At 29.9% G+C, this 22,072-nt stretch overlaps 4 protein-coding genes across 6 annotated transcripts in view; 1 reads left to right on the top strand and 3 right to left on the bottom strand.

Moving 5' to 3' along the window:
* dsb (scavenger receptor class B member debris buster) overlaps nt 1-5,584 on the bottom strand; it is a 55,572-nt gene extending 49,988 nt beyond the window's left edge. The window contains exon 1 of the mRNA XM_081976876.1: nt 5,420-5,584. The gene's annotated coding sequence lies outside the window, so the exon portion shown is untranslated. The remainder of the gene's footprint in view (nt 1-5,419) is intronic.
* Nucleotides 5,585-5,754: 170 nt separating this feature from the next.
* Nucleotides 5,755-11,204, bottom strand: LOC145727326 (trypsin-5-like). 2 transcript variants are annotated; one of them, XM_081976879.1, is made up of 4 exons: nt 11,062-11,204; nt 10,689-11,001; nt 10,387-10,639; nt 5,755-5,927 (listed from the first exon to the last, which is right to left on the bottom strand). In XM_081976879.1, the coding sequence occupies exons 1-4, from the start codon at nt 11,102-11,104 to the stop codon at nt 5,781-5,783; spliced, it is 756 nt and encodes a 251-aa protein (XP_081833005.1). In that variant the 5' UTR covers nt 11,105-11,204; the 3' UTR covers nt 5,755-5,780. The 2 variants fall into 2 exon arrangements, with proteins under 2 accessions (XP_081833005.1, XP_081833006.1); XM_081976880.1 differs by having other exon boundaries at nt 10,387-10,633.
* A 184-nt stretch (nt 11,205-11,388) lies between these two features.
* On the top strand, nt 11,389-12,033 carry LOC145727328 (uncharacterized). Its single transcript, XM_081976892.1, has 3 exons — nt 11,389-11,536; nt 11,592-11,740; nt 11,789-12,033. Exons 1-3 carry the CDS (start codon nt 11,471-11,473, stop codon nt 11,946-11,948), a joined length of 375 nt encoding a protein of 124 aa, XP_081833018.1. The 5' UTR covers nt 11,389-11,470; the 3' UTR covers nt 11,949-12,033.
* A 2,133-nt stretch (nt 12,034-14,166) lies between these two features.
* The window catches only part of CARPB (Carbonic anhydrase-related protein B), a 191,787-nt gene continuing 183,881 nt past the window's right edge, over nt 14,167-22,072 (bottom strand). For both annotated transcript variants that reach the window (XM_081976655.1, XM_081976654.1), the window contains exons 9-10: nt 17,749-17,889; nt 14,167-14,555 (exon numbers count right to left, since the gene is read on the bottom strand). In XM_081976655.1, the coding sequence (XP_081832781.1) occupies nt 14,487-14,555; nt 17,749-17,889 (210 nt within the window). In that variant the 3' untranslated portion in view covers nt 14,167-14,486. The remainder of the gene's footprint in view (nt 14,556-17,748; nt 17,890-22,072) is intronic.

Raw genomic sequence — 22,072 nt, 5'->3', positions numbered from 1 at the left:
ACTTAATTTAATTCAAAAAGCCCGCCAATACCAGTTTATGCAAGTCTACCAACAGATGGCGCTTTTAAAAATCTGTCATGATAATAGAGACGTAAAAATGACATCTGACGACCATCAAATGTGAACATGTGGCGACCCCTGTGACTCGGAAGAATTCATACATACAGTGCTTCACCTTATTAACACGGAGATTAACATCTATCTTGCCTGCGACAGTAAGGAGGTTCGATCAAACGTCAAAATGTAGTTCGTAATTTTGGCTTTCTGTTACCTAAGTTGGTTTTTTCGTTTTGTGATTTCGGATCCAAACGCGTTATTATTCAAAAGTCACGTGACCTCAATGTGATTTTATTATTGTGATTTTTAAATCATAACGCCTTTCGATCCGAAATTATGAGTCGAAGGAAAGCGCCTCTGATTACAATTTTCTTTAAGAAGACACAAATAACCGATGTATTAGAAGAGATAGAAGAGTGCAAGTGAACAAGTTTCAAAAAATGTCACAATTTGGCAGCTCCTAACTTCGTTCCTGTGACAGTTAGGAGGTTGCTTCCAACGTCAAAATATAACCCAAAACTTTGCTTTCTTTTGTCAAAACACATTTTTTTATGAAAAAGCACTAATATCATTGTTGTGCACTCCTAATGTAAATACATAACTTTAGTATACTTAGTATAGTGCGTATCTCATAAACTAAAACTGTTCCAAAAGGTTGGTTTCGAGTAGTAAGGGTTAGACCTAAAATTTCCAGTAGTTAATATTTTTTCCCTAAGACAAATCTCCCGGAAAAAATAGTCCAAAAAAAAATCCCCTATTTTTTTGGAATAAATTCTATAATTTGGCAACCTTGTTATTTTCCTTTTAGTTTAAGTACACTTTAGTAGATCTAGTTTACCCTTCCACTTCCTGTTTATAGGAGAAAACTGAATGTACTTTTCGATTGTCCTAATTTTGGCAAATCATAGCCTGTATTTGATGTTATTTCAAAAAAAAATTAAAGTTAAACAGCCAAAGTAGTCAGGAATACAGTTTGTCTGGAGTTCTTGTAGCAGAACTGTAATTATTCTTTAAATTTCCCAAAATTTTGGATTCTATTCAATATTTCCTCTGTAACTCGCAAAATGTTGGAGATGTTTAGCTTATGACTGTAATATGATACTCTCTATTGAATATTTTATAGAAATATTTCAAGGAATTTCAGAATTCCTGATCCTGCATTCAGCGCTCTTCAGAAGTTTTTCAGACAAATTTCAACTTTCTGATTTTTCGGCACTGGTAATTTTTTTAAATAAGCAATCTAAGCAAAAGTGTCTAGTAAAATAAACAAACACAGTTGTCTTATTTCAAAAATTTCCATCATCTTTTAAAATTCTTGTTGAAGAGTTTTTTGATAGATTTCCAAGATTGTTATCTTCATTTGAAAGTAGAGCGTGAAGTGATACTAATTATTAAAACAACAGGGTTGATAGAACCATATTATTCAACATTGATTATTAGTATTAGATGTAATTAACTAATATATTACGTGAATTTTTTACTACTCTATTGCCTAATACGTAGGTGAAAATTATTTAAGCCTATTGCGCAAACGACAAAAACAAAGTAGTCTGTCTATACACTGTAGGTACAACAAATTTGTAATAGCAAAAAGTCACCAAGTCAGTCATCTACAGTGTGACCCATTTAGAATGGAAACACCCCTATAAAATTTTAGGTTATTAACCGATTTCAATGATTTTTTTTTTTGAAATAATTAGGAATGAAATGTCTATTACGGGAGAAAATTTTAAATATTTATTTCAGTTTTCAGGTCATATTACGATACTTTTTCTTGATAGAAAATGGAGAATTTTTATTAGCGATTTTTTTATTGAAAAAATTACTACGCCACTGGATCTATAGTGCTTTCAAATAGCTGTGACCAAAATTTCATGAAAATCCATTCATTAATAACAAAGTTATGACAAATTAAAATTCAAAAATCCTCTAAGCTAACGGTCACAAAAGAACACCCTGCATCAACTGTTGCCATAGAAATGGTGTTACTATTTACTTGTTTATTATTACTTATTAATTGATTAATTTCTAAAAAAAAAAAATCAAAAAAAAAAAATCAAAAAAAAAAATTAAAAAAAAATCAAAAAAAAAAAAATCAAAAAAAAAATCAAAAAAAAAAAAATCAAAAAAAAATTTGGTCACAGCTATTTGAAAGCACTATAGATCCAGTGGCGTAGTAATTTTTTCAATAAAAAAATCGCTAATAAAAATTCTCCATTTTCTATCAAGAAAAAGTCTCGTAATATGACCTGAAAACTGAAATAAATATTTAAAATTTTCTCCCATAATAGACATTTCATTCCTAATTATTTCAAAAAAAAAATCATTGAAATCGGTTAATAACCTAAAATTTTATAGGGGTGTTTCCATTCTAAATGGGTCACACTGTATAATTAATTTCCATTAATTCCAGTTGTTTTTATTAACCTTCCTAGTGATAAACTAGAAATTACCTTACAATGTTATAACTTTCAAAACAAATTTTTAGCTTCTAAAGCTTCCAAACAGCTTTCATTAAAAGTAATTAAAAACGTAAAAGTTGCTAAAGGCTTAATGGCAAGTTCAGTTGACAGTCACATAAATGTGGGATGAATTGTATTATAAATGTGTATAAAAATATGGTCGTAAGTTATGTAAAAATGTCTGTATGTCTGTAAGTTATGTAAAAAAACTCTGTTCATATACCTTGTAAAGCCAGCAGACTAACAACTAAAACTATTTCGGGTGATGTTTCGAATATTAGTTTGGTTACATTTCAATACTTTGAACATCGACAAGATTAAAAATTAGTTCAATCTTAATTTTAAATAATTAATTATCTATTAATTTAATTTGGAATAACCTTTCTAGTTTTAAAATCGTGATACAAAACTATCATCAAAATTTTTGAGAGGTTTTTATAGTTTGTGTTTTATTAATTTTTTTTGAAAAATACTCTTGTCTTGTGTAGTTTATATATGTGAATACGTTTTTAATTATTGGTCTAATAGTACAATATTAAAAAGTGTTTCCTATACCCAACTCGTGCAACCCAAGCATTTTTTTGTTAAATTTAACTAATAAGCTAGCTTAAATCTTGCTTGCTGTCATTCATTATTATAATTAGGACCTCAACTTATTAGGGAATAGTACATGTTATTAAAATACTACTAAATAGGTAATTACAACAAAACAAATTAATTACAATTCCACAGCTTAAAAAAATATAAATGTGAAACGTTTTTCCCCGTTTACGTTCATCAATAATTAAAATTGCGTAGGTAATGTCCTTTACTTTTTACTCAAAACGGACAATTAGAAAAGCATACTATCATGTTCTGGATAAAAGGTAATTAAAACACGTGTCCAAGATTATATAGGGTAGTTTTTGTAGTAAGAAACACCCTTTTAATGCCTGCTTAAAGTTTTATGGGTATTACATACAGACAATTATGAAAATATTTTTTTTTCTGTTTATAAAATCAAATTTTCTTTGAATTTATTATTTATTAATTCGTTTAAAAGCCCAGAAATTTATAGTGTCGGTAACGAATAACGCTATTTTGGACAGGCTCAATTTCCAGTGTTTTTTGCTATACATTTTCAGTACTACTAAAGAAAATTTTTGAATTTGTTTCACTTATCATACTTTAAATGTAAAGAGGGAGGTGAAATCGAATTTATGTATACTGAGAACCAATTTCAAAAGGAGATAATAAGCATATTTGTGATTACGTTAAGTACTCAAATTGAACTAAATTATTTAATAAATTAGTGTTAACATTAATCTAGTTCTTGGATTAAATAAAAACTAATTTTAAATCATTGATAAGTAATTCCAGCCAGATTAACCTGCATTCCATTTTGTAATTTTTTGGTATACCTGACCCCTACTTTGAATATAAACAATCAAATTAGGAACCAAACCAAAGTCGTTAATATATTTTTTCTTGTCACCTACTTATAAAACATGTGCATTTCCAAAAAAAAAAAATAATTAACACCTTTTTTGTTGCATCTAATTGAACTAAAATTACGTTAACGCAGTTTTAGGATAATTAACATCACATTTTCGTAATAACTTTAAATGTACACCAACGTTGATCTTTTTCCGGATAGTAATCATTTCACGCGAACTTGCCAATGGTTCATTATATTATTATTACCAATAATTAATTATTATTTTAATGAACAAAACTAAAAGTGAAACGAAACCTAACCTAACCTAAGTGAAGTAAAACATGTTGAAACTTAATTTATGTGACGTATTTAGAAATTGTCCAATATAATTTTCTGCATGGAAAATGTACGAAAAACTGTAAATTACCAAGAATTTTATTTTGTAAATTGTTTGTAAATGTTATCATTAGGTTTACTTACCTGCTACTTGGCTTTGACTAGAATGCAACAACAACTTGATTAATCTAATTTTCTGTACATTTGGAAGGACACATGTTTTTAATTAAGGTAAAGTACTAGCAAAATAAATTATTATTTAAGTCACGTTGTCAAGAAAAATAATAAAATTTCAGTAATTGGACGAGCAGTAACATGCATTGAAGGTCTCTAAAACCACTACCTAGTTGACAATTTGTCAGATGTTACTTGGAAATAATTTAGCAATAATTATTAGTAATATTTTATGCTTACATTGTATGTAGATTTTATCAACAAATTTTTAATTACGTCTTGTACGTTTATTAATAACAACAAATATATTTGACTAAAGCATAAATAAAGACAAGAGAAGGAATCAATAAGTAACTAATTACACTGTAGTACAATGTGCATATTTCTCAGATTTTCAAACGTGTAAATTTCAATATTCTTTTTAATATCAATTTATTCAATAATTAAAGGTAAAGTGGTACCAAAGAACGTTATTTTTTTTATAAAAATCCGTTTTATATCTTATGATTATCAATAATTTTTTTTAACAAAAATTCATCTGAAAAAATTTTCTAAAATAGTACCAAAAACGAAATTTTTACGATTTACAAAAAACCTTTGGTTGGTCTGCTTCAGGCACAGAATTATCCATAAAAATATAAACAATTTTCCTGGATTATTTACCTCAAAATTTATACAATACACCAGGAAGTTAATATTTCGTTTACAATATAATTTTTTGAATTAGGAATTATGTAAAAACTTATTCTAGGACGATGACTATCTCATTTATGTTAAGTTGAGACACTTTCTTGAATTAATAGTCGATTATATTGTGTTTTTTTAGTTAGAGCCAAAAATAGAGAAACCTCAGACTATCATTCTCTAGTTCTAAGTTTTCTCAATGCGGAAGCAAAAACACAAACCATTAGAAGGTTGGGTAACTACTTAAAAAAAATAAAAACTAAACAATAATAAAATAGAAATCACCTACCTTTTGTATCAAAATCACTACCACTACACACCTACCACTTGAAAATAAATCCACTGAAAATTACTCCCGAAAAAGAGGAATTTGTTACTGGTATTGACTTATTTATCACCCTCGAATGACCGATCACTTAATTAAACCGAATATCAATTACTACTGCCGACGTTAGGACATCTCCATTATAAACAAAAATAAATGGTCGTGTTGTGCATGAGCAAATTATAAAGGTACAAGGTTACACAGAATTAATTACAATTTTTTTTCACCCGAACACCTAAAAATTCCTTTCTTGACTATAATACTAGGTTACATCTTAAACATGAAAGCAAACAACACTATTTTCGTAGAACAATCGTCACTTTAATCATATTCCAGTATTTAGCCTGATGAAGTTTCTAAAGTGCGAAACGTTGGTGTATACTCCAGGATAGTTGGGATCACCGCAGTCCATTCCAAAGGACACGAGACCATATAAAATATTGTTCACCACAAAAGGTCCTCCTGAATCTCCCTAAAATTATTAGTCATTAAATTCCATAATTTGTTTGATAAAAAAAGGTTTTTGCATTTTGCATCAAAAAAACTGGTTTGGAGTAAGGAAATATGTAACTAAGTATTGTTTGCAGTTGTAGCAATTAATCAATAAGCAAAGAAAGTAAATGGTTATTCTATATTATAATTTGTATAATATTCTGATGTGTATTCTACGTTACCATCGGTGGATATATCAAATGACGCAAATCGACACAACTATTCAATAAATATTTAGTTCATTACTTTTTAAGCATTTCTGCTTCTCCTTTTAAAACTGGATTTATAATAATACAGTTCCTAGATATTAATAAGTTGTTCCTAAATTACCGTATTGAAATTCACTAAATTTGTTAATTATGTGCTAGAGCAACAATGGAAAAATTATTGTTAAATGTCTTGATCATTTTCACAGTTATGACGTCCTAGAATATGAATAATAGTTGTCACGATCAGGTCAGTCTCATAATTGGTTAAATTTGCTGTTCAATTAACCACTACTCATATAATCACGTGTAATTTGCTTAAAAATTAGTACTAATCTTGCCATGTTACATTAGAAAAAATTGCTTGATAGAATTTATATACAGTGTGTTCATAAAGTATGGAATAAATTCGATTAAAATTCAGGGAATTATTTTTCAGAAAAATGTTCGGACACGTGTGTTATTATTTTTAAACGCAAATTTTTTGATGAAAGTGTTGATATACAGGGTGTCCCAAAAATGAGATATGACCTTCGAGTATTTTCAAATGAGATTTTTTTTGCAATTATGGTTTCCACGTAAAGTTCTGGGTATTTTTCATGTAGATATTTAGTTGTTTTCGAGAAAATAACGGTTGAAAAAGAAAAATAGAGTTGTTTAATGATTATTTTGATGTAGTTCATAGGTTGCATCGACATAGATGGTTTTAAACAAAGTCCAGTTTAGCCGAAATGACACGTGGTGTTATTGTAAAAAGATCCCATTGCACTTCTATTCGGACATTTGAGCTGGAGCTGAGTTTGACCGGAAATTTGAGCAAAATTTGATCTTTACTCAAACTCTGTGGATAAAATAGAGAAATTGCTAAAACCAGTCAAATTTGAATTACAATGTTGTACTTAAATCAGACCAAGTAAATTGACCTTGTTTTACAGAAAAAGTTAAATGTTTTACACAAAAACAACCTAAATTTATTATTACCAACGTATGTATAGAACCTATTGATTACTTCTGAGTGATTCAGAACGTAATTGGCGACGACATTAACCATACCAAAATAGTTTAAATTTTTTCAAAAACAATTAAGTATTTTATTGAAAAGGTACTAGTGCTCGTAAATATTTGAAACCAAATCTGAATAATGGATTACTGTGTTACTTCTCATCTTAGTATGTCTGCGAAAGGATGATCTTATTCGCTGACCATGCAGATCACCTGAATTATTCACTTAATTTCTTTCTCTGCGGCACTTAAAGGGATTATTTTATTCTAATTACCCGTTACTCTAAGTTAAATTCTTCTAAGACTGTGCAAAAAGTTCAGAATATCTCAAACTCTAGCAATTGATAACATAAATTTACCTAAGAAGTGCGGAAAATGATATGTTCCCATACAGATTTCAGATCGTTCGGACAAGCAGTTAAAGGGCAACCACATTGTTCTAATTTGAACGAAAATGTGTAGTTTTTGTTTTAAAAGATCAACCAAAACACGTCAATTACACCAAGTCCTTGATTATTCATTATATACTTGATACACACCAAATACAGGGTCATAGGGTATCAAAATTAACTAGTTGTATATAGAGAGATACAACCTGGATTTCTATTTCTTCAAATAATTTTTTGATTACCCTGTATAGTTATATATAAAACTAAGATGACTATCTATTTTCTAAAACTAAATAGTGTTTATGTATTTATCTATAAGATTAAAAGTCGAATTTACGGACATTCACCATTATAAAACGAGAAATTGTTTCAATTTTGTACTATCCTTTAAATGTAATACCGTACAATGGGCCTATCCCACATATCATAAATTTTTGTTTTAATGACTGGAATCGAAAGAATAGGATCAAAAAACTAATTTTTCATATTCTTGAAGAAAAAATTATGGTCGTAAATGTTCCTACATTAGTTTGAATTTGTCCATTAAATTTAAAAGATCTGTTTTGGCGCGCATGTGACGTACGTAATTCTGGGCGATTTTATTGGCTGTTGCACGCCATCTGTTTCACTTCTTGTCGCTGATTGGTTGACAGTGTAGTACGTCACCGGCGGCGGGCGTTTTAAACACGAGATTAATGTAGTTTTTATCATCATTTTTTTTTCTATTTAGACTTAATATTTTTGAAAACAAAAAAATACGGGTATAATATTTTCAATCCGTCTTTGTAGTTATGAAATAAAAAAAAATTGTGGGACAGGCCCATACTTGAAATACTGTTTATTATAATGCATTTCAGGAATTGAGGTGCCTGATAATATAAAAACTTCTGATAAGTTAAAGGTTTTTAAAAGATTCAAAGTGAAAAGTTACAGCTGTTTTTTGAGCTTATGCTATGTTTGTTTTTGATTTTTCTATATGTAGGTAGGTTATAGTATGTTCACTTTTTTTTGAATCTACTCTGTCCATAGAATTTTGGCATTTTGCCCCCCCGTAGATTTTTGACAATGATTTTTTTAAGGTTATATAACAAATTTTTGTCTTTTGTTTCGTTTTTTGAACACCCCGTATATGTTCAATCATTTTTTGTTCTTTTTAGGTTAGAGTTGAACCTTAATGCATATACAAACCTTATTTTTGTGTCTAAGGTCTTAAAATAGAATTTAACACAATGTGATAAAGCTAATAAATGTGTAATTGAAACTCACAAAAATTAATGCTAATTGAGATTTTCCGTTAGAGTACTTTTAAACTAATCTAAAATTTGTTCTTAAAACTGTACGTTTTATACATCAGATAAATAATAATAATTGCTCACTTTAAATGACACAACATTCTATTTCCTTTGTACAATAATTATATTAATAATTAATGAATGAATGAATATTGTTATTATTATTATTGAATCTCTACTGATTTACAAAAAGTTCAAGTACTATTTATCAGTATATTAAATAAAAAGTAAACAGGTAAAATTTTTTTTTTTCAACATTTAGGCATGAGTAACAGTAACAGTTAAACAGGTTTTTTTGTTGTTTGTGTTATTATACACAGTATAATAAATATAGGTTTTCTTATAAAACGTTTTCCATTTTAGATCATTAATTAACACTGCTGGTAAATGAAGAGTACAAGTACTTTAACTATTTAAGATTAAACAGGTACTCACACTGTATATTTTATTATCTAATAAAACAATACAAATTTGTAACCTCCATAACGTTTTTCAGGGTGTTTTATAATAACTCGTATATTTTTCAAGTTAAGTTGAATTATCAGAATGCAAAAAAAGTAAATTTTCAATTCTATTTTGCACTAAACCCTATTTTTGTTTCAAATCTGTTCAGATACTTTACCATTTACATATTCTACAGATCATCAAATGAATGCATAGACCAATGAACGTTCACCTTCAGGTCAGCAAAGTTATTTTATGTCTGTTTATTCGTATATTCTACAAATAGTGTCAATTTATAAGTAATAAAAGAGGTATACCCCACAGAATATAATACATATTTTAAATTCTCATTCTGGGAAAGAAACAGTAAAACCATATAGGATATACAACTAGACAGTCCTACATACTTATTAGAGACCTTCAAGAATGTCCCACATATTGTTTATATACTTTTTTTTGTCTGAACAATGTCTTGTATGTCAAAAAAATATTGATTGGTTTATCCGATTCGGTTAAAATGCGAGTTAATGACTATAAGATCAATACTATCTACTGCATTAGAATTATTTTCTTAAGGTTTTCGGTTGGGTTTTGAAATATTTTTTTACTTCTGTAGAGGAAAATCAATTTCCTTCTTGTCTTTTGATAGAATCACTTAATTAAAAAATATTAGTTCAAATTATACCAATATTGACTTACTGGAGATTTTGTTTGATAGTGGGTCTTTCACTTATTATTATGTGTGGATCGTCAAAAGGCCAAATTTAATGATTAAAAAAGATCAATTATTATTTATATTATAAGAAAACGCTTAAAAGACTGATGATGGAGAGGTTGTAGAGAAGGAATGACTGTTGGACATTTCTGCAGTTTAAAATTTAACTAAGGATTGGAGTATCACAGTAATTACAAGTTTTCTTTCTCTAAAGACAATCTACAGTTACTGATCAAAGAAGAGAATGTCCATTATAGAATATTTTAATGGAGCACGAAAGTAATTTTTCATCTATAATTGACCAGAGAACCAGCTCGTAAACGTTCAAAACCTAAGCTAATAGTATTTCTAATAATCCCCGGCCTAATAATTATTTAGTATCTTTCTCTACCTGACATGAATCTCGAATTCCTTTAGGATCACCAGCACAAAAAACCCGTTCATTAATTTCAACATTGATGCTCCGGTACGCTTTCTGGCACATCCATAAATCACGAACAATCACTTCGGTTCCCATTAAAACAGGAGATCCAGTACCTTTATCGTTAAGGGTATTACCAAATCCTGTAATCAATCCTATGGATCTTGTTGCCAAAACATCGTTTTCTTTTGGCAGTTGTGCCGGTTGAATTTTAGTGCTAAAACTTGTTTTTTATTTAGTCAGTGGTTTTGTTTCTGGGATTTGTTACTTACGTAACAGGGTGCGCAAACTCCAGGATGGCAATGTCGTATTGGTGGTTGTACTTTGTGTGTTTTGGATGTAAAAACACTGTTTTCAAGTTGACCAAAACACCTCCGGAGTATTTTCGGTCACTGCCCACTCTTACACTATACAGGGCATTTAAAAATGGGAAACAATGGCCTGCTGAAAGCCCATATTTGTCACTGATTAAAGCTCCTCCACAAATTGGTATGCCTCGCAGCCTGAGACTTATTTGATAGGGAGCTTTTTCTATACTAATTGGGCTACCGCCCACAATACGATTTTGACAATACACTAAAGGCACTGTAATATTTAATTCCATAACATTTATACAAATAAAACATGTTTCAATACAAAACTCACCCAGAAATAAGTTAGTGATTATGACTAGTTTAGCGTCCCACATTTTAGTGTCACGCTTTATTATCTACTGCATTTAGTACTACTATCAACCTAAAATAATTATTGACAAATTGTTCATAAAAACGTTTATTACCTTGGCTTGAAAGTACGTTATATTGATATGAAATTGCCATTTTTCAAGCTTTTTAAATGTGCTTGAAAATTTTAATATTTTATATCCAAAAACATACATAAACATTGCAAGGCCATTACATTTACCTCCGGTTTAATCCCTCCAATATTGGATCTTTAATGACAGAAAATAATTCACTACACAATATCACGAACCTTACCAAATTGCTCGTAATTGGGCCACAACAACCTAATAAAAGATGGAATCCCAGGACTATTAGACGTAGTTTCAATCAACATGAACTTGTTATCTATTGTATGCCTTCAAGGCTTGTTATTAGCAAGTTTCATGGTTTTGTCTCACGTAAGACTTTGCCAGATTTTCTAAAAAACATCAATAATAATCAAGATTATTTCAGGCAAATTACGTTCCTAATGTAAATTACAAAATCCGGGACTTTTGCGTTGATGATTCAGGAATATCTACTGAAATCGCTGAACACCTGCTACAAAACCCTCAAAAAGACCTAATTGAACAGGAAAGCTGCTATTTGCATTGCGTTTACATGTGAGTTAACCACTTTAAAAGAAATTTTGTATAAGTTAATAATTGCAGTGAAATGGGACTTTTATCTGAAGATGGGGATATTGTGCAAAGTAAGTTTCAGCAGTTGAAGGAAGAAGAGTTGCCTAATCTTGATCTTGAATGTTTGGCTACAATTCAAAAGGTGGAGACGTGTAACGAGGTTTCCAAGTTATCTGCATGTAATTTATAAGTATTGCTTTACTGTAAATATGGTTAAGGAGTAGTTTAATTTAGTTTAAAGTACAGAATAAATACGTACATGCACACCATATAAACCGTGTTTTAATAAACGACAAAAATATTCGAACAATTGTTGTATTTCAAAGAATTTTAGTAAATTGTTATATTTCTAACTAAAACTACAAATTTTTTGTTTCTCAGTTGAATTCTAAGGTTTAGTAGTTACAAATATTTTTTTTTATTTATACACCTTCAGCTCAAAAACAGATTCAGTGGGGACAAATGAGTAGGTATTTCTACATTGATTATGTATAATAGCTATTTATGTAACTTATGTAAAGCTATTTATACGAAATGATCGATTTTGTGTAACGAATGAATGTTTGTAGGGCGAGCGCAGCGAGGTCCTACAATTTGAATGAGTTACACAATAAGACATTTTCGAAACGTGTTGCATACATAATTTTTTCTAATTTTGACCAAAAAGCGGTAAAAACCATCTTTTAAAGTGATTTAACACAAATATTAACTTTCATAGCACCTTGTATAAACAGTGACAACGACATGTTATGATGGATGTCGCCCATATGTTTCTACGGAAATGCATAAAAACAGGGAGTGATGAAATGAACATTTTATAACTAGTTACATAAAGTGATACTTTATGTAACTAGTTACATAAAGTAAAACGTTTTGTCACTCTAATCAGTTTTGAAACGTGTCACTTTATATGCCAAAATTAGAAAAAATTGATTTATTAATGTATTAATGAAGCTTGAAACACTTGGTTAATGTTTGTAACTGTTTTAACCATTCAGAACATAAACAATAAAAAAAATAAATGATGATAGAGTCATTTTTGTTGCAAGTAAATGAGAAGTAACAAAATACTTATACAATAATTTGTTTTACTACAGATGTTTGTATTGTTTGTCGAAAGGTAACCTTATACACCAGCATATTAAATGCAAAATATGTCTATGAATTTTGGCAGATACGACGTGTTAATTCCAATAAAACTAATTCAAGTACATAAATTACATTTTATATGTCTTTGGTTAGGATTTTAAGGTTTTGCCGCTTGTTCAGCTTTAGTATAAGTTATTACACTGAGAAGTGTCAAAATTAAACAATAAAACTATAAAACACATTTGAATAGTAAAAACCTTATACAAAGCAAAAATGCACTTTATATGTTTATGAATATATTGAGACAATTAGTTTTATCTGTCATTACAGTGACAACTTTCAAAAATTGTGCCATAAAACTATAAAGCTGTAAAACTAACTTAGATTTCATGAAAATTAATACAAGCTATATAAATTAGATTTTATATGTCTTTGGTTTGGAGTCTGAATTGAGGTTTTCCCATTTGTTCAACGTATTTTAAGCTGAGATTACACCGGAACTGAAGAAGCCCAAACGGCAATAAAACTATAAAACACAGTTTAACAGTAACAAATCACAAATAATATTAAATGCACTTTATGTGTCTATGGATAGGATTTTGTCAGATATGACGTGTTACCGTCGTATTGAGGTAACTAGTTTTATCTGTCAGTGCACTGGCAACTGTCAAAAATTATACCATGAAACTATACAGCTGTAAAAACCAATTTGAATTCCAATAAAATGAATTCAAACCACATAAATTGAATTTTATATGTCTATGATACTGACGATACACTACATTGTCTCAATACAGCTCAATTTTAGTTTTCCATTTTACTCTATTTCGACAGGAAAACATGGAAATAATCGCAATATACTAAAATGTACCACGTAATTAGTATGTGAATGAACCGATCATACCGAAACTTAGGATTGACTGAATTTCTTCTGTGTTTTAAATTTTGTTACATTTTTTAATTAAGGTCGTCGTTTGTGGGATTTTGACTTGATTGTTTTAAGGTCTGATGATGCCTGGAAAGCATTTTAATGCACAGGGTGGACAACTAAGACTGAGAGGTATTGTATCTGGAAAATTATTAATCGAAAAGGCTTGCAACAAAACAACCAAGAGAAAAACCTGGAAAATATTTTCAAATTTCTGAAATGGTCGCTAGAGAGCTCTATCACCATTTCTACAAAAATGGTTAATTTTGTGAAAAAAAAAAACAATGTTTGGAATTGTTGTAGGTATTAACATCTACAGAATCAACGCAAATACTAAATCTAAACTAAAACTTTTTCAGGTATAAAAGAAAAATACAACATCACAACAACAGTTTTTAAATAAATTTAATAACTCTTTTTTTCCTCATTATAAATAATACTGTAAACATTAGCCTTACAACTTTAACGACAAATAAAATATGTACTATATTAAACCGAAAACAGAAGCCAACTATATCGTCCGGTAATATTAAGCACGACTCATCGCCTAGTACAGCCTCTAAACAACCGAAACGAATAACGAAACAACATAGAGGTAAACTAAAAATATCTATCTATGACGTAGCAGGATATGTATTTAGATATGGCACAATCCCCGAATAACACTTAATCCTGTTCGTTAATTAGTTTACTCAGCTAACTATACAGGTCTCAATGCGGCCGCCAACTGTTTGCCTTGTAGTACACGTCTTTGTACATGCTGGGACATTGCTTTCCCATCTGGAAACAATACAAAAACAAATAAATTATGTGGCTAGTTTACATTTATTCTTAATAAGGTAAAATGTTTAAAAATTAAGGAATGTATGAAATGTGAAAAATCAAACAATTTGAGAATTCCTCTCCCTCGTCACTGTACAGATAAACGCATTGGATGCTTTTGAAAATATTAACAACTTTTTAAAATAGTCAGACGACTTAAATACTACTAAAAAGCTTCCAAAAATTGCCATACACTTCCCAAGAACCTTTTAAAGTAGTTAACTATTATTTAAAATCTCCCCAAAAATGCAAGAACGCTCTATAAGTGTCCTAAATTTTTCCAGTATTTTTCAAATTGGCTTTAAAAACTACTAAAAGCTTTTCAAAAAAAATCTAGAAAGCTTTACAAGTGTCCTACCACAACCATTCAAAAGAACTGTTTAAAATAGCCAGAAGCCATAAATACTACTAAAAACATTCCAAAAATCGCATGAAGCCTCTTTAAGTGTCCTACATTTTTCAAGTATTTTTTTAAAATGCCGGAAGCCTTTAAACAATACTAAAAACTTTCCAACATTTTTCAGAAAGCTTTACAAGGATCATAAGCTTTTCAAGTTTATTTGTGAAATAGCCAGAAGGTTTAAATACTACTAAAAACCATTAAAAAATTGCAGGAAGGTACAAGTGTCCCAAATTTTCCTAGTATTTTCCAATTTGCCAGAAGCTTCAAATACTACTAAAAACCTTCCAAAAGTTACAAGAAGGCCCTACAAGTCTCCTAAATTTTCTTAGTATTTTCTAATTGCCAGAGGCCTTTAAAGACTACTGAAAACTTGTCAAAAACTTCCAGAAGGCTTTACAAGTGTCCTAAACCTTCCAAGAACTTTCAAAATAGCCAGGAGCTTTAAACAATACTAAAAACCTTCCAAAAATTACAAGAAGATTCTACAAGTATCTTATATTTTCCAAGTATTTGCCAAATGGTCGGAAGCCTTTAAACACCACCAAAAATCTCCCAAAAATTGCCAGAAGGTCTTACAAATGTTATAAACCTTTCAAGAACATTCCAAAATAGCCAGAAGTCTGAAATACTACTAAAAACCTTTCAAAACTTGAAAGAAAACTCTACAATTGTCCTAAATTTTCCGAGTATTTTCCAAATTTGACAGAAGCTTTTAAACGTTCCTAAAAACATTGCAAAATCTCTATAAGTGTCTTGCATTTTCCAAATATTTGCTTAAATAGTCGGAAGCCTTTAAAAACTACCAAAAACCTTTCAAAAATTGCAAGAAGGCTCTACAAGTTTCCTAAACCTTCCAAGAAATTTTTAATATAGTCAGAAGCCTTAAATACTATTCAAAACATTTCAAAAATTGCAAGAACGTCATCTGTCCTACATTTTTTCAGTATTTTCCAAATTTCTGGAGGCAAAACACTACAAAACTTTCCAAAAAATTGCCAAAATGCTTTTCAAGAACTTTTTAAAGTGGCCATATTTTAGATACTACTAAAAAGCCTACCAGAAATTGCCAGAAAGCTCTACAAGTAGTGTCCTGAATTTAAGTTTAAGTGTTCCAAATTGCCGAAGGGTGTTATTATCTTTACTAAACTAGTGTACTAAGCATATTATTAGACAGTCATAGGAAAATGAAATTAATCACTTTTGTCTCATTGCTCCATTTAAATGTTTTTATAATTATGATGTTACCCTTTCACGTTTATACCATACATACCTTACAATAAGTGAACAAGTCAATTGATTTTTTGAAAGAAAATACTGCTAGAATATTGATATATTTTAAAAAAGCGTTTTCTTGATCGTTAATCACTAACTAAATCTACCAAATCTCATTTTATGTATAAAGTTTAGCGATAAAGAATAAACTATCCTTGGTAATTTCAACAAATTGGGAAAAATTATGTTTCTTTATTGTTAAGAAAGATTAAGAGACAATCGGTCAGTTTTTTAAATGTCGAATGGTTTTAAATTTATAATTTTATAAATTAAAAATACTTGTTATGGCAATATTCCACAATTTATTCTAATTTGTTTAATTTTCGTAGCTTAAACATTTAGAACATACTTTCAAAAATTAAAAGAACGCAGAACATTTCTGATTAACATAAAAATGTAATTGCTGAAAAGCTAATTTTATTGCTTTTAGTTCGACATATTAAAAAAGGTTCAATAACATGAAAGTACTTGAAAGAAATTCAGAAACCTTTGTATTTTAAAACTTTACATAAAAGCTGCAGATTTATTTACTTTTATGAACTCTTGTGTGAATTTGAGTGTATAAGATTCGGTTTAACTACAATTACTAAGTAAAAAATTATTGTTTGTGGCAAATAGTTGCATAGAAGAAGTCGAAACAAACAACGGGACAATTTCGAATTCGTGCCAGAAACAAAATCGTCCAAATATTTACTCGAATCGAAGAGCGAGAAACGTCGACTTCCGCACTTGATTGGCCGCCATTTTCTATTTTATTGTAGCGGAACGTGCGAGCGGACAACTTCGCTATTTCACTTGGCCGACGCCAATGTCAATATTGAATCGGAGCCCTTTATTTGCCGTCGGGGCGACAATTTGGATCGAGATTTACTATATATTTAAACCTCGTTGATTTTTCTAGTATTTCTTAAAGAGTGCATTGTCTTGTCCAAGGAAAAATTACTCCAATATGTCGCCAATATACGGATAGCCATGCCAATATTTGACGCAACGTAAATTAGTAATAAATTAGATGGCGCAGTTGGTAGGATGGAAAGATTTACAATTAATAAGAAATTGTCTATAACCACAGAAGTCATATGGTATTTATCTGATGTTATCATTGACAGAAGTAAATAAAAAAGTAAATTTTTGAAACTGATTGCATTCGCTTGAAACAATTCGATTCCATAAAGTCCATTTGTGGATTTGAAAAATTTGCCACGTCCGCATTAATTTGGATAATGGCTCATTTAGTCGTCGAATATTTGGTGGAATTTTAATTGAATTTAAAACTCCCCGGAATTTTACGCTATTTTTGTGGTGTGTACTACCAGTTTCCTTTTTCGCATTTATCTTCCTTCTAAAAATGTTTGGATTAATTACTGAAACTCGAATATTTAAACGCTCTAGCAGTCCCTAGTGAAACTAATTTGGAATATCATCCAAAACAAAATTGACCTAAAAAAATGCGGTTTTAAAGTGTAAAATACTCACTGCAATTTTGCTTTTCACATTAAAATCTATATTTGTCCTCACGGGTCTGTAGTGCAGGGGCTGAGGCGGTCTAAAGTTGTTTCCTAAGGGCGCTTTTGGGTGCTTCATATCTCCTTGCATTAAACGTCGAAGACCATGCATCTGAAAAATGTTATAATTTGATTATTTGCTCTTATACTAACTTGCTGAATTTAACAATATTACGAGAAATCAATCTACAAAACCGTAGTGAAAAATGGAGAGAGACTAACTCTAATATAAAGTAATAAAACATCATATTGGATGAAAAATCTCGAGACGTTGTCAAATTTGTGTAGTTAGTTTTTTAGTTAATAAATCGAAAACGAAGGACTGTCAAAACGTGTTTCTACAACATTTGATCAGTTAACAATAAACATAAATAACGTTTTCAGTTTCTGAGATTTGACTCAAATATTACAATTTTCTACATTTGCGAGGTTCTGTTGGGAAAGTTCATGATTAAGCTTTATTTATAAATTATTTAGTTATTAACATATCCTGATGAGTACGACCCTGGATTTGAGTTGTAAATGTAAAACTTTTTTACCTTGTCCAAAAAAATAGTCAAAAATTACAAATTACAACTTAAAAGTTGACAAAATCCTACTTCTCTTCAAATCGATTTCCAAATTAAAAACATCCCTACTTTTACAAAACTAGTGGTTTCCTCCTAAAATGTCTAGTTTCTTTGTAAAAATTGATAAACAAAAATGAAAAAGTTTCAAAATCTCTTCATTAATTCTCAAAATTGCTGCAATTTTAAACTTTAAACTTAAATAAAATCAGTGATTTTGCTGATGTGGGGTTTCACAATTTTATTCCTATATATATAATATATATAAACAATCTTTATTTTCCAACAAGAAAAAACGGCTATCGACCATTACGGTCTTTCTGCCTTTTTATTCCTAATTTCCTAGAAAGTTACATTTTGACCACGCCGCACTCTTTTTAAGTGTAATTGAGCTTTTTTCGAGCGAAAATTCACGGTTTTCCTGTCAAGTTTTACACGCTTTCAAGTACGCCAAAATTTATTTATTTGTTTACATCTCTTTTAAAATAGTGCTACGTTTCTAAAAAAGCTAAGTTTCTGAAACAATTTTCTTAAAAATGTTTTAGATTTAATTTCACAAGTAAAATTTACTTCCAAATATCAGAAATTTTCCGAATCTGGGGAAAGAAATCAAAGTATGTTACCTCAACTAACTTAAGTAAAGAAACAATTATTAAGCTTTGTTAGTTAAAATTTCGTCCAAAACTGTACTTTTTGTGTAATTTTTAATATGTTACAAACATTTTACCTGGAATGCAACGGTTTAACAGAGATGGACAAAAAGGTAAGTGACATTTTGTCACTTACCTGATGATACTTTTATTGCGGTTAAAGATGAACAAAGGGGCAAAGCCTACTTTATCGTTGTTATAAAATATCCAGTGTATATGACACCATTCAAATTAATAATAATATAATTTCTGTTAAATAAAATAAAAATTCTTAATTTCTGAACTTAGAATTTATCAAGATTTCATTCAGGTAATATAGGTCCTTGTTTGTACTAAAATTTAGTAATCCTCAAGCACACATTAACTTATTAAATATACAACATAATCGAGTTATTTGTTCCTGACAGGTTATGAGAAAAAGCTTCCAGAACTTTTCTCAACTGTAATGGCTGTTGCATTTTTAATATCCAAATCCTGACCTTTCAATATCACACGCCCGACCAAATGAAAGAATTTTTATATTTTTCGCATATCGATTAGCCTGGTCAGGATTTCGCCTAGTTCCACCGCTATTACCCATAACATTCTCGAAATGTAGCTTAATTTACATAAATATTTTACAGCTGAATTGTAACGAAATTTTCTATGAATATCAAACTGGAAATCTTATACCGTACTTGCCCCGAGGAAAATTATGCAACGTCAACAATATTCGGCATAACGAGGCGTAATAGCCCGTTAGAACGTAATTTAAACATTGAACTTCTCTAAGAAAACTTATGAAGTTCAAGCAAATATTAGCTTAACGTCCGTTAAGAAAATGTTTTTCAAATTGCGTTGTTGTGTACAAAGTGCCAATTACTTAACAAAATAGATATTAAATGCTAAGTATAAATTATGCTTTTTTTTCTTGTACAGGGTTGCAATTTCGATACCTTTGTAGGGCATCATGCTTATTTTTGAAGATACAGTGCTGCGGTTAGCAGAATTTTCATTTTTAAAATACACGAAAAATTAATTCCTAGAAAAGTTACATTTTGACCACGACGCACTATTTTTGAAATCCAGCTGCTTCTTATTTTCTATGGCGTTAGAGCAAAAATTACTAAATACACATAGATAAGATGTTGTAGATTACCTGGACCAAAACCACGCTACTGTTCTGCCAGAATACTATGAAAAAATTTATAATAATAATACTGTCACATAGAATTGATTAAAATTTCTTTGCATTTTTCCATTTTTGCCAAAGGAGCCAGTACACTGATTGGTCAGGACAACATTATTAATATTTTCTTTTTTGTGAATTGGTATCACAATACCCTGTTTTAAGCTTTCTGGAAAAATACTGTTTTTTTTATGTTAAACAGGTGCTCTGCAAAGATGTCTTGACTGATTTTTTGTCCTTAGCTTTTTTACTTGCTTTAACCTCATTGTTTAATTTTTCTAATATAAACAAATCACCCCCAAATAAGTGCATATTGTCATCATTACATACTGAAAATAATATGAAATTTGCCACCTCAAAACCAACATCATACTGTCCTCGTAAATTACACTTTTCCGTAAACATACACTCAACCTAAAGTAAGTTCACCTTGTCAGGAAATACCAGAAATTATGGATTTCTCATATTTGGAGGTATTTTTCGTGTAGGTTTGATTTTATGGTTTTTATGTCCCCATTAGCTTAGTTCTATCTCTTTTCAAGTTTATTTGAACTGTCTGTGTCTCTAGCTGCCCTATGGTGGCTTCCTCTGCCAAATCTGTTCAGAACTGTGACGTCTATTACATTTTCCTTTTGTTTTTGTTATAAAGAAATCTAATTCATTTTTAGTTGTTTTACCGGGGCTTTGCCATGTCCAGCGTCTTTGAGTTTTCTTTTTGAAGAAGCTGTTCATAATATGATAGGATGGGAAATCTACTAGCATCTGTCCTCGTTCATTTCTTTCTTCATTTTCCTTCCAATTTTGACAACAATAAAGGTGTATCTTCCGTCAGAACAGCTTTGATATCTTCATAGAAGCCTTCGAGTTGCTGTGTTATCTTCATGTTATATTTTGTGGCCCTTCCCTCTAAGAAATAGATACGCAGTGGCACTATCACAATACTCATTAATTGGTTGAATCTGCAGACAACTTTCTGAACAGATCCTGAATTACTTGCTTATTTGATTAACTTTGTACATATTGTTATACATCTGGTGATAGCCAATAAAATCGACTTCCCAACGGTATAGACATTTTGATTGATTGCTCATACAGGGTGTTACAAATTCGATCCATTAGCAATGCTATCACAAAAACTATAGTTAGTTAAATGGAGGCAAATTTGCGCATTTTATTGCTAAATAATTTGGTAAAAAAAAAATCAAAAAATTTTCTTTACATCCGGAGATATTCGACAAAAACAAAAATCGAAAAAGTCAAATTTCTATTTAATTTTTTACCACTTTATTATTGATTATTTTTGAAAATAATGGCACCTTTTGGAGGCACTCTTTTATGCTCTTCAAGAGAATAATTTCAGTTCCGACGTTTCGATTTTTTAGATACCATCCTTCCGAACTTGTAAGCAACAGCTACAAACCTTCCGAAACTAATGATGTGTTACACTTGTCAATAAAATATATCTAGTACTTGGTACTTTAGGTTTTTTAAATAAATTAATCAACTGAAATTGAAATATTGTCATAGTGAGTGGAATTTACTTTGATATAATTTAATAATTAGGTTTATTGCTCCTTGGAAAAAGGGAGAGTTTTTCTTATGGTACTTCTCATTCAAAAAATATATTTTTAGATAATTATTTGTTTTTCAGATACTCACATGTTTGAATTCGAGGTTGAGTTATGATGAAACAGATTAAACTTTATTTTTAGTGTTAAAAAGAGCAATGAATTAAATCATATCAAACTAAATAATCTACTCATTATGACAACATATGAATTCCAACATTTTTTGTTAAAAAATGACCTAAGTACATGAGGTATACTTTTTTGACAAGTGTGACGCATCATTAGTTTCGGAAGGTCTATAGCCACTAAAAAACAAAATAAAAAGTCCATTTCTGTATTTGAA

The sequence above is a fragment of the Ips typographus genome, linkage group LG3 (assembly GCF_016097725.1).
Source record: "Ips typographus isolate SLU linkage group LG3, UJ_Ityp_2.0, whole genome shotgun sequence".
NCBI classification, from domain to species: domain Eukaryota; kingdom Metazoa; phylum Arthropoda; class Insecta; order Coleoptera; family Curculionidae; genus Ips; species Ips typographus.
This window is presented reverse-complemented; position numbering and strand designations above follow the sequence as displayed.